Source organism: Pecten maximus, chromosome 6, assembly GCF_902652985.1.
Source record: "Pecten maximus chromosome 6, xPecMax1.1, whole genome shotgun sequence".
NCBI classification, from domain to species: domain Eukaryota; kingdom Metazoa; phylum Mollusca; class Bivalvia; order Pectinida; family Pectinidae; genus Pecten; species Pecten maximus.
The window spans coordinates 6,424,888-6,439,176 of record NC_047020.1 but is presented as its reverse complement, the minus strand read 5'-3'; the positions used below and the strand labels follow the sequence as shown (position 1 = coordinate 6,439,176).

Here is a 14,289-nt window from a genome sequence, read left to right as displayed (position 1 = left end):
ACTTGAATTGTTTTTCATTTAAATTTATAATTATTTTCAGGGCATTCAGGAAACCGCGTCATAAAAGTCATCTTGATCAGCTGTTCAGTCTGACTCTCAACAAGATATTTGGTTCTGATAACTACAATAATACACCTAGTCCGTCCTGTAAAGCTCTGTGGGGCTCTATCCCTGGTACAAAGTCATTGGAACTGTCACAGGATAACAAGGTACAAACTGTGTATCATTGAAGGATTGTTGGTATTCAGATAAATGACCACATTTGTAATCATTTAATAAAAAAAGGATACATGTCACAGGGCACATGTACCCGTGGCCCCATAATAAAGCTACTAGTAAAGCATCATTCTATTGTTGGTGTCATAACAATAGATTCCAGTGTAGTCATTGGATTGTCCATTTGTTGAACATTTATTTAAAATCTCAAAACATTGCCAGATTTAACGCTTGCGAGTTGTAGAATTGTGGGTAGTTAAGAAATAGATAAGCATTATGCAGTATATGCATGTAAATAGGTTTTAATATTTTTTAATGAAAAAAGTTGAAAAAATGTGTAAATTTGTTTTTGATTTGTTATTTTGTTTCAGATTTTGTGTGATGAAATACTCAGTGAATTTGAAGCTGCAGATTTTGATGACTTGGTAAGAATTATGATTTTTTTACTAGTGCTCATAGTGTGTAAGACTGAAATAGTAATATTTTGTTGTTGCAAAGAAAATATTAAGCAGTGGGAGAAATAGGAAGATAAAACTCACTGTCTCCACAACTGCTGTATATAACCCAATAATTAATCTTTACAATTAGAATATTGCCTTTCAGTGTGTAAAATGAAATATTTCAGTGATTAATTTTCATTGCAGGAAGAAGACTTGCCATTTGATAGAAGGACATTCACAATACTGGGCACTTGCTTATTCTATAAGGTAATTATTGACTTAAGTGTGAACGAAATTTTAAAAACTGTTTTGTTCATTATTGTCATAAGAAGACTTAAAGTCGCAATTTATTTCCATATCCCTGCTTATAGGTTAAGTAGGTATATAGTCCATGTTTAACATAGAGGTTGAGTATTTAACTTGTTTTTGTGGTGACTAAAGCTATACCTACGATACAATGTTATTACCAGGAATACCTGCTCAGTAACCACCTGTCAGCGGAGGACCTTCGGGATGTCCACCTGTTTCTCAAGTACCACTGCCTGTTACACCTGGTGTCCAAACAGAATGTGGAGGAGCTTGTTATTTGGAGGGAGGTGTTCCCTTCCCGACTCTGTCGACCCACTCTGGCTTCTCCTGTGGGATATGATGAACCTTCCGGTCGCTGGTTCCTCCTTATTGTTGGAATGGTGAGTAAAGTTTTGGAACACATCAGTTTATTATTGTTAAAATTTCATTAATTTTGTAATTACTTGGACATTTGTTTTCAAGAATTAAGTAAAATCTGCTGTTTGATGTCATAAAGATTGTTCCTAGCTACACATTGTCCTTTGACTGCTTCAATTCCTGTTTCACTGCCCTTTCTATTAACAGAAAAGTTTCCTACTTGCAACCTTGCTTGAGGCTGGTGGATGTGCAAGGACAGTTGATGGGAACCCCCGTCCTGATCCATTCTATATCAGTCAGGCCAAGGCAACCTTACTACAGCTGGAGACTGATGATGTAGCTATGGCAGAGTGTTGTGAGAATAGGTAAATATCTCTCACATTTACAGAGGGACAGACTTTTCAATTGTCTTTTCTATGTGGATTTTTATATCTAGATAATTTATATTTAGCTGATTATATTTTGATTCAACAAATCAAAAGAATGACATAGGGTTTTTACAGAATATTCAGTCTATATTTTGAAGTTTGGATATACTTCAGCTACGTTTCACTGAAATTCTATTGGCTTAATTTATGTTGTATTTAAAATCAGCAAATCTGTTCGGGCAGATGTGTATGAAATCATCAGGAAATGTTGTAAATTGTAATATTTTAGTCTTTTTTTTAAGGTAGCAAATTGAATACAAATTCACTGTAAGGTTGACTTTTGTTTTAAGGTTAAGCTCAGAGAGGAGTGGCCCATCCCTTGCCAGTGCCGATGGTCTCATGCTCGGCACCAAACCAAAGAGAGAGGAATCAACACCATCTAAATCTCAAGGATCTCCAAAGTCTCGTAAGGATCACAACTTCTCTTTAGCCATTCCCAGCCTGTCTCTACTGCACATGACTGTATTTCCTGGACATCTGATTGATTGTGCTGTAGTTACACAACTAGTTGTTTTCTTTCCTATTGTATACATACATTATAATGACTTTGCTTTATGCATCATGTTGCAGTTTTGCAGTCACTTCATCCTTCATAACACAACTTGTCAATATATTCTTAAGTTTAATGTTATTTCTGAGAAAATTAAAATTAAAAGTAGAAATATGCGGAGGCTTTCATTATGGTGATTTTGATGACAAAATACCAGTTTCTAAGTTATCAATACCAATTGCTAGGTTATCAAATATGATGATGAAGGCTGTGTACAAAGACAGTGGATACATATGCATACCAATATAACAAAGCCAATTAGTTGTAGCAAACAAAATACCTACTTGTATACACCTTGTCTGTAGTCATCACACCTGTTGTATACACCTTGTCTGTAGTCATCACACCTGTTGTATACACCTTGTCTGTAATCATCACACCTGTTGTATACACCTTGTCTGTAGTCATCACACCTGTTGTATACACCTTGTCTGGTCTGTAGTCATCACACCTGTTGTATACACCTTGTCTGTAGTCATCACACCTGTTGTATACACCTTGTCTGTAGTCATCACACCTGTTGTATACACCGTGTCTGTAGTCATCACACCTGTTGTATACACCTTGTCTGTAGTCATCACACCTGTTGTATACACCTTGTCTGTAGTCATCACACCTGTTGTATACACCTTGTCTGTAGTCATCACACCTGTTGTATACACCGTGTCTGTAGTCATCACACCTGTTGTATACACCTTGTCTAGTCATCACACCTGTTGTATACACCTTGTCTGTAGTCATCACACCTGTTGTATACACCTTGTCTGTAGTCATCACACCTGTTGTATACACCTTGTCTGTAGTCATCACACCTGTTGTATACACCTTGTCTGTAGTCATCACACCTGTTGTATACACCTTGTCTGTAGTCATCACACCTGTTGTATACACCGTGTCTGTAGTCATCACACCTGTTGTATACACCTTGTCTGTAGTCATCACACCAGTTGTATACACCTTGTCTGTAGTCATCACACCTGTTGTATACACCTTGTCTGTAGTCATCACACCTGTTGTATACACCGTGTCTGTAGTCATCACACCTGTTGTATACACCTTGTCTGTAGTCGTCACACCAGTTGTATACACCTTGTCTGTAGTCATCACACCTGTTGTATACACCTTGTCTTGTCTGTAGTCATCACACCTGTTGTATACACCTTGTCTGTAGTCATCACACCTGTTGTATACACCTTGTCTGGTCTGTAGTCATCACACCTGTTGTATACACCGTGTCTGTAGTCATCACACCTGTTGTATACACCTTGTCTGTAGTCATCACACCTGTTGTATACACCTTGTCTGTAGTCATCACACCTGTTGTATACACCTTGTCTGTAGTCATCACACCTGTTGTATACACCGTGTCTGTAGTCATCACACCTGTTGTATACACCTTGTCTGTAGTCATCACACCTGTTGTATACACCTTGTCTGTAGTCATCACACCTGTTGTATACACCTTGTCTGTAGTCATCACACCTGTTGTATACACCTTGTCTGTAGTCATCACACCTGTTGTATACACCTTGTCTGTAGTCATCACACCTGTTGTATACACCTTGTCTGTAGTCATCACACCTGTTGTATACACCTTGTCTGTAGTCATCACACCTGTTGTATACACCGTGTCTGTAGTCATCACACCTGTTGTATACACCTTGTCTGTAGTCATCACACCAGTTGTATACACCGTGTCTGTAGTCATCACACCTGTTGTATACACCTTGTCTGTAGTCGTCACACCAGTTGTATACACCTTGTCTGTAGTCATCACACCTGTTGTATACACCTTGTCTTGTCTGTAGTCATCACACCTGTTGTATACACCTTGTCTGTAGTCATCACACCTGTTGTATACACCTTGTCTTGTCTGTAGTCATCACACCTGTTGTATACACCGTGTCTGTAGTCATCACACCTGTTGTATACACCTTGTCTTGTCTGTAGTCATCACACCTGTTGTATACACCGTGTCTGTAGTCATCACACCTGTTGTATACACCTTGTCTGTAGTCGTCACACCAGTTGTATACACCTTGTCTGTAGTCATCACACCTGTTGTATACACCTTGTCTGTAGTCATCACACCTGTTGTATACACCGTGTCTGTAGTCATCACACCTGTTGTATACACCTTGTCTGTAGTCGTCACACCAGTTGTATACACCTTGTCTGTAGTCATCACACCTGTTGTATACACCTTGTCTGTAGTCATCACACCTGTTGTATACACCGTGTCTGTAGTCATCACACCTGTTGTATACACCGTGTCTGTAGTCATCACACCTGTTGCATACACCTTGTCTGTAGTCGTCACACCAGTTGTATACACCTTGTCTGTAGTCATCACACCTGTTGTATACACCGTGTCTGTAGTCATCACACCTGTTGTATACACCTTGTCTGTAGTCGTCACACCAGTTGTATACACCTTGTCTGTAGTCATCACACCTGTTGTATACACCTTGTCTGTAGTCATCACACCTGTTGTATACACCGTGTCTGTAGTCATCACACCTGTTGTATACACCGTGTCTGTAGTCATCACACCTGTTGCATACACCTTGTCTGTAGTCGTCACACCAGTTGTATACACCTTGTCTGTAGTCATCACACCTGTTGTATACACCGTGTCTGTAGTCATCACACCTGTTGTATACACCTTGTCTGTAGTCATCACACCAGTTGTATACACCTTGTCTGTAGTCATCACACCTGTTGTATACACCTTGTCTGTAGTCATCACACCAGTTGTATACACCTTGTCTGTAGTCATCACACCTGTTGTATACACCTTGTCTGTAGTCATCACACCTGTTGTATACACCTTGTCTGTAGTCATCACACCTGTTGTATACACCTTGTCTGGTCTGTAGTCATCACACCTGTTGTATACACCTTGTCTGTAGTCATCACACCTGTTGTATACACCTTGTCTGTAGTCATCACACCTGTTGTATACACCTTGTCTGTAGTCATCACACCTGTTGTATACACCTTGTCTGTAGTCATCACACCAGTTGTATACACCGTGTCTGTAGTCATCACACCAGTTGTATACACCTTGTCTGTAGTCATCACACCTGTTGCATACACCTTGTCTACTCTGTAGCCTCATGCTTGCGGTGTTACATATATATACGCCTTGTCACCTGCCTATCACTGTTTGTCTGTTGCTAAGTCTGCCTCTTTGCCTCAACAGCTGCTGTAACACCTAGACTCGCACCTGAATCCTCATGGCCGCTAGGCTCATATTATGTCACTAATAGAACATACATCTATAGTGAGTATCATCCAATGTATGTCACAATTCTGTCCCAGAAAATCGTATATTAACCCGTGTTGTTATGTTCATCCTGCAACCACGAGAGATGCCAAACAACATGTCAATGTATGCACTTATCTGAATGTTAACTTTGTTATGTTACCTAAACAAAGCTTAACAGTAGGCTTGTAGGTTGTAGTTGTAAACCTATTTATATTTTAATGATCTTCAATGATGGATTGTTCGGAAAAAGATACATTTGTATCATTTTTCATACATTTGCATATGAAGTGTGTTTTGCAGTCATAAGAAATGTTAAACAAATTTTAATGCACCTTGATCAATTTGAATGGTGTGATTATATCTTCCCATGTTTAGATTGATGGGTATATATATATTTTCTTGTTAGAGATAACATACTTCAGTTAACACTCTGGTAAATAAATCCTGTTTTGATGTTAACATTGTATATACAAATGTAAATGGTTGCAGGATAGATAAAATACATGGTTAGTATCGAACAATACCAGCTTATTTTTGGTTCAGGCTAACATTACTCTCTATGACTGTCTCCCTTCACTAAACACAAACCTTTTGTAGTGTTATATTACAGTACAATTGCCTTTCTTTTCTTATTGAGTTATGTTGGATATCAACCACAGTGTATCTTTCTTTGTATATATATATGTTAACATCTTTATTAGGGCTGTAACGATACGATACGCATCTCGATACAGGACCCACGATACAATACGCATCTCGATACAGGACCCACGATACGATACGCATCTCGATACAGGACCCACGATACGATACGCATCTCGATACAGGACCCACGATACGATACGCATCTCGATACAGGACCCACGATACGATACGCATCTCGATACAGGACCCACGATACGATACGCATCTCGATACAGGACCCACGATACGATACGCATCTCGATACAGGACCCACGATACGATACGCATCTCGATACAGGACCCACGATACGATACGCATCTCGATACAGGACCCACGATACGATACGCATCTCGATACAGGACCCACGATACGATACGCATCTCGATACAGGACCCACGATACGATACGCATCTCGATACAGGACCCACGATACGATACGCATCTCGATACAGGACCCACGATACGATATGTATCTCGATACAGGACCCACGATACGATACACATCTCGATACAGGACCCACGATACGATACGCATCTCGATACAGGACCCACGATACGATACGCATCTCGATACAGGACCCAAGATACGATACGCATCTCGATACAGGACCCACAATACGATATGTATCTCGATACAGGACCCACGATACGATACGCATCTCAATACAGGACCCACGATACGATACGCATCTCGATACAGGACCCACGATACGCATCTCGATACAGGACCCACGATACGATATGCATCTCGATACAGGACCCACAATACGATACACATCTCGATACAGGACCCACGATACGATACGCATCTCGATACAGGACCCACGATACGATATGTATCTCGATTCATAAAATGATTTCACAAAATTACAAAACAATAAGATAATTTTTGCTTTCCAGAATTTAATGTTTAAATTTGTTTAGATTTTTAAACATGTTTGTTTACTGTTTCTTTCCCGTCAACTGTTTCGTATGGGAATCCAAATTGTCGCCAAACGGGCGACTTCAATGTTGCAGGTGGTGAGGCAAGTTTCCTCCTCGCGGCCATGTTGCTTTTTGTAGTAGGTTAAGAGAGCGCGCAAAGGGCGACAACTCGTTTATAGTTAGTAATTTAAGGTATCGCGATACTAAGTTTACGTATTGTGTATCGTATCGTGGTTATGTACGACGACATTTATCGTAGTATCGATATATCGTTACAGCCCTAATCTTTATCCTTTGTAAGGAAGCACAAGATCTAATGAAGAAATACCTAATGTATGTTCATATGCATGTATGAAGTATTTAACATTTGCTGAAAGTCTTAAGCTTACCATGTTTGAATAAAAAATGTGCAATTGTTTTATGTATTTATACATTTTTGTTATGTATGGTTTTAATTCAGTGATTATTACAGTTATGATACCGTGTGTATCTTGTAACAGTTATGATACTGTGTTTAGCTTGTAACGGTATGATACCGTGTTTAGTCTATAACGGTTATGATACATTGTTGTAATTGATATAACCTGGTTGTGTAGGTCATGAGGACCAGGAAGGGGACAGGATTTCCCATGGGAAGGGCACTGCTTATACAGGAAGTGAGACATCTACCCCAGTAATGAGACGACAAGGGCAGTAAACTATCGTACGGGTCCAATGACTCTGGAGGGAGTGGTAGCAGCACGGGGGTCAGTCGGGGAAACACAGTAAGTTACCCAAGTCAAGTACTGTTCAGTTTATTATTATTCCAGTAAAGATTAATCACATTTTGAAGAAAATATCATGTAACAAAGATAATTTTAAAATGATATTAATACATACATTTTGTTTGTGACAGAGCAAGACCCTAAGTAAAGCTGGGTCAGTGTTTGACATGGTCAGCATGAATCAGAGTCTCACCACAGTCTCTGATGAGAACAAGTCTGTCTACCCCATCAAGTGAGTAAGCTTCAGATAACTAGGTGTTTTTAGTCTCTGCTATAAGGTCTGTGTACTGGTGTGATGGATAACAAGAAGCTTTGTAACTAAAGGAGAGTGTAATTTAGAAGTGAACAGTAATCTTTAGAATTTACACAGATGTATGTGGTATATATTCTGTGAAGATATTCAATAGCTGTGCTTTGACACTATGGTACAAAAAAACTTTTATGTAAAAACTTCATTTTCTGTTTGTCCTGTTTCAGAGTGACAAAGGGAGTAGACAATGTGTTGTTTCACTATCTGAACTTTAATGGTATGGAGGGAGTATATGTGTGTCCCACTGCTCAGGAGATGAGTACATCTCAGGGGACATTACATGGTCAAGTCCTACACAACTTCAGCACCTCCTGTCTACAACTACGCAAGAAGTTTCAACGGTGTCGTATGGTATGTGAATGCTGTTCAACTCTTCATCAATGTATATCATTTGTATTTCTAAATCCTACTAATTTTACATGTTGAATTTAGTTAAATACTTTTTAATGTTAACATTCGAAAGATAATTTTCATTTTCTTAATATTGTCCTCTGTACAAGTTTCTGTGTCAAACTAATTGTCTGATTTAGGGTAACAGCACAAATTTCATTTGGAAGGTCTTTTTTTTTCGTTGTTGAACAAACGAATGTTTTATGACTCCAACAGTGCATTCAAGATTTAGGTAGGAATACGAATATCATGATAACAAGTGAAAATGTGTTTGTTTAATTCATTTTAATCAGAAACAAGAGACAACATGCAAGCACAGATTTGGTGAGGACAATACCTTCAGACAGGTCCAGGAACAGGGTATACTGTTCCAGTACAAACCCAGTGTAGCGCCAGATGCCAAGAAAGTCCCTCCAGCTCAATGTTACTGGGTTATCGGGTAGGTAGTCATGTTACCTGGGCTAAGGGTGACACAGCAAAATTAATGGAGTCGGGGGCGAGTGGTATATGTTCCCCACACTCCAGAAAATAATGCTGATATCTATCAATAAAAATATGATTTTTAACAGTAGTACACATTTTCAATGAGTCATGACAGAATTTCTTTTTAACAGTGCTGAAAGATGAATAAAGAATTAATGGAGAATGTTTTTTGTATATTATAGACGCCGTTACCCTGGCAACAGAGAACTATTTGTGTGTTTCCATGAAAGTGTTCCCCAGACTGCCATAGAACTAGCATTCCGTATGGACTTTGGCTCCTGACAAACCATAAAGATTCCAGAAAACATTCCTCAAAAGCTCCTGACAAACCATCAGTAAAGATTCCAGAAAACATTCCTCAAAAGCTTCTGACTGCCCAGAGTTGAAGTTTTATCTTGACAAAAATTTCAATCCATAAGTGATCAGACTTAGTGTCACCTTGAATGCAGAGGACAGTATGGCCATTGAAGCATTAATGTTTGCACATAGCCCCATATTATTATTGTAAGGATGTGTCATACTTACGGCCACCTACAGTGTATAGTGTGTGAGACTTGGTCAGATTGACCTCGTTGGACATTGTCAGGATTTGAGCCATACATATGGCCACCTACAGTGTATAGTGTGTAAGACTTGGTCAGATTGACCTCGTTGGACATTGTCAGGATTTGAGCCATACATATGGCCACCTACAGTGTATAGTGTGTAAGACTTGGTCAGATTGACCACTTTGTGCAAACAATGCATAATACAGAGGATATATATCCTACATCATAATAGCAGATTTGGTGCAATCATTCCTATTCAGTTGAATATTTCAGGTAAATCTAAATGACTGTATATATAAGCAATAGTTTATCATCTATATTTATTGTAGGAATGTTACAGGGTTGTAAACAGAACATTGTAGATAGTGATCTATAATTTATTTAACTCTATCAAATCGGTTATCAATGCTTTTGTGATCTTGCTATTTTACTGATTCACTACAGTATTGATATCATACTAGCATCAACATTCTAATGCAGACTTTCATGGTAGACTATATATACAAGGATGTACTGCTTCCGTCCATATTTACATTTATATACAATATTTTATATTTAGACTTGTGCTTTACATTATGACTGTATCTCATTGTTATTTTTAGACTGGTTCATGCTTGTCAGACTGTGTTTCATATCTAGAAAGAATAACAAAAAACAAAATTAGCAATAAAGGATCCACCCGGAGGATATGATGTATTTAAAAATTATATTTGATGACTAAATCTTGAGAGATTTTTATATGAAAAACAAAATTTGACTTGTTTTGCTTGTTAAAGTGTTTTTGGCCTTGGAAGGGTGTAGAAAAAAAGAAAGAAAAAAAAGTATCACGAAAAGAGAAAATGGAATGACAAGAGAACACCCTTATATATACATTGATATTTATCGCTTTGTAATTATTTAAAAGCATTAAGGTATAAAAATCAGATATCTGGTAAAAGTATTTACAAGGTTAATAAACCCATACCAGTATTTTATAGTGCAGGCTAGCTTTTTGGCTTTAAACAATGTTTATATCTTGAATTACTATTTTGAAACATAATTTGTACAGATTTATATGTCACCTTCATATTTGATATTATATATTGATATACATGATGTTGTAGTCAGTTCTAACATTATGTTGTGTTGTTTAGTGCTGATTGTTTCTCCGACTGATGTTTTGAAGTTTCAATGTTCGTACATGTGTGGTATTTATGTGTGTAGATTTTAGTGTTTGTACATGTGTGTTATCTATGTGTGGAGATTTTAGTGTTTGTACATGTGTGTTTATGTGTGGATATTTTAGTGTTTGTACATGTGTGTTATTTATATGTGGAGATTCATTGAGAAGTCCTACAGAATATGTAGCTATGTAAAGACTGTGATATGTGCCAAATTTTACATACCTGTGATATAGTATTTAAATCATCACATCATCATTTCATTACCTTTGATTTTTTATGTCGGTAAGTGTTTATTCTAACACTGTAGGGTTATTTTTGTTTGATACTTAGATATTAAATCATCAGATTAAAAAAACACCTAATTGGAGAGAAATTCAGTAGGAAAATCAATTCTGCGCAATATAATGTTTACATTGTTTATTTTCTAATTTATGAATTAATCTGAAATTATTTGAAATGATAGGAATCCTTATAAGTGAGAAATGAAGATATCCAGGGTATGGATTATGCATGAGTATGTCTTCAGCTGGACTCTAAATGGCTGTTAGAGATCTGGACTTCATATATAAACTCATCTTTAAAGTCTACTATCACCTTTTCTGACGTATACATTATTTGAATTTATGTCAGTTATTTATTATCATGATCAGCTGATTGTTTAAAAATGCATTCGGATGTATAATTGCTAATACTTACATCATTGTAAAAATTAAAAACTTGTAGACTTACAAATTTTAGTGGTAATCTTACTCTTGCATATACTATTTCTAATTGCAGTTGGTGTGGATGAGCTTATTCATTGTTGTGCTGATTTGTTTAGATGTGACAGTGCACTAAAATTTGGGTGTGCTAGAATAAGAATTGTTTTTTGCCACTGTCATCCCAACCTGTTGGCCAGTAAGTTAACTCTTCCTCAACTATAGTTCCACAATATGTTGTGGTAGTCCCTTCCCCACAATATGTTGTGGTAGTCTATTCCCCACAATATGTTGTGGTAGTCCATTCCCCACAATTTGTTGTGGTAGTCCATTCACCACAATATGTTGTGGTAGTCCACACACCAAAATCTTTTGTGGTAGTCCATGGTCACACACCAATATATTTTTCGGTAGTCACTATATCTATATGTTATTTAAGTCCATATTCAACAAAAGTTTGTGTCATCCACATTCCACAATGTTTTTAGGTAGTCAACACTCAACAATATTTTGGGGTAGTGACTGTCCACATTCCACAATATTTTATGGTAGTCAACACTTCAGAATAATTTGTGGTAGTCCATTCCCCACAATATGTTGTGGTAGTCCATTCACCACAATATGTTGTGGTAGTCCATTCCCCACAATATGTTGTGGTAGTCCATTCACCACAATATGTTGTGGTAGTCCATTCCCCACGATATGTTTGGGTAGTCCATTCCCCACAATAATTTGTGGTAGTCCATTCCCCACAATATGTTGTGGTAGTCCATTCCCCACAATAATTTGTGGTAGTCCATTCACCACAATATGTTGTGGTAGTCCATTCACCACAATATGTTGTGGTAGTCCATTCCCCACGATATGTTTGGGTAGTCCATTCCCCACAATAATTTGTGGTAATCCATTCCCCACAATATGTTGTGGTAGTCCATTCACCACAATATGTTGTGGTAGTCCATTCACCACAATATGTTGTGGTAGTCCATTCCCCACGATATGTTTGGGTAGTCCATTCCCCACAATAATTTGTGGTAATCCACAGTTGTAGCAGGAAGCGGACAGTTGTCAGGAAGGACTGTTTACCTATCATCCCATGTAGATGGTGCTTGGATAATGTGTTCATTCTATTGGTTCTCTATCTTCGAAATTTAAGGGATGGTATTCATTTATCTTCTCTACAAAGGAGATAACTTATGGAGAATGTAAACCTTGGATTTTGATGATACAGGTATATAATATGAAAAATGTAGAAATTCATTAATGAGTTAAGCATTCTGTATTCATTACAGAGTTGTCACTCTGCCATATAACTACTATGCATTACCTACCTATGTTATCCTATATTCTACGTTACCACAGATAAAATGTCACTAGTGTCTTTATTATTGTACACCTTGGTACCGGGTGATAATCATTTATACCTGTTTTGTGAACTTGTGCGCTTCATATAACATCAAATTACGTGTATCAAAAATATTATTATTGCAATTTATGTAATAAAATGTAATACATGTACATGTTGATATTTTAACAATATAAATGAAAACAATTCCATGACCCATTCTCAGTTTGGGCTGACAAAGCAGTGTTTATTGTAAATGTTGAATATGTTATACCTTTCTACCATAATAAGAAAATATCTCTACTACTGCTGCTGAATATTGGGGGAAAAAACAAGAAAGAAAACACTGATATATGCATTATTCACATAGCCATAGCGAACCGGGTACACCCACCCCATCATTTGTTTTTTGTTAGGTTTGGACTACAAAGTAACTTTGACTGTATTATGAATTCGTAGTTGTCACTTTACCATGGATTGGATTTTTTTTTTTTACAAAATTGTATTCCAAGTTTTTTTTATAAACATCAAACATTCATAACATAACATATGATCTACACTATACATCTACCTCTCCACTGTTTAGGGCAGTAATTTGTGAGGGCATCATCTATACTCACTAAATATTAACACTCCGTCACCAAAACATTATTTCGTTTATTTTGTTTATCAACTTAAGCAAAGATTGCAAAGAATCTGAATTTTCAATCTAGTTCATGAAATTGCCACTAATGTTGAGAAATTGTAGAATGGATTTATGAGTCATTATTCAAATTATAAACAATCAAAGTTGAAAAAATATTTCATTACTTTCTAAGATGTGAGGTCCATTGGGCAGGTCACTAGGAAATTATTGGTCCATGTGTTTAATTAATGTATGTATACCCAAATATCAATGTTTTCCTTATTTTGATATGTTGTGATGAAAGAAGTACATAACATTCATTTAAAAGGTTTTTAGACATCAGGTAATAAAAAAAAAGTATGAGATGGACTAAATAAAAAATATTTCCAATCATGAACAGGTTGTATGATTTGATGCCTGCATTGTAGGTTTGATTTTTTGGTATCATTGATGTGTATGGTGTTTGTAAATGGAATTATTTACGATAGTTATCACTAGTGTTCAGGAAAAGAACCATATTGTGATAATTTTCTGTTATATTGAAGTTCACCTCAATATTGACACCATCATGTCCAGTTCACCTTGTTACCTCAGCACCACTATGTAAGATCCTGTAACATATTAACCTCTAACCAGGGGCTGGTCACCCCACAATACTGTATTTCTTGGTATGCCTTCTACTGACACAATCTGTAGATTACATTTGTTGATGAAGTCATGTATGAAATCATTGTTATGAATAAAATTCAAGTCCGCAGGGATTTGAAAATTTATAAAACATAA

The 14,289-nt window shown here is 37.1% G+C and overlaps 1 protein-coding gene across 1 annotated transcript in view; it reads left to right on the top strand.

The window, feature by feature from the left end:
- The window catches only part of LOC117328831 (protein inturned-like), a 44,568-nt gene extending 30,279 nt beyond the window's left edge, over window positions 1–14,289 (top strand). Inside the window, 13 exon segments of the mRNA XM_033886403.1 lie at window positions 41–209; window positions 588–641; window positions 861–923; window positions 1,127–1,345; window positions 1,530–1,687; window positions 2,041–2,156; window positions 5,506–5,586; window positions 7,777–7,868; window positions 7,870–7,944; window positions 8,076–8,176; window positions 8,422–8,605; window positions 8,938–9,083; window positions 9,310–14,289. Of these exon segments, the coding sequence (XP_033742294.1) occupies window positions 41–209; window positions 588–641; window positions 861–923; window positions 1,127–1,345; window positions 1,530–1,687; window positions 2,041–2,156; window positions 5,506–5,586; window positions 7,777–7,868; window positions 7,870–7,944; window positions 8,076–8,176; window positions 8,422–8,605; window positions 8,938–9,083; window positions 9,310–9,409 (1,558 nt within the window). The 3' untranslated portion in view covers window positions 9,410–14,289.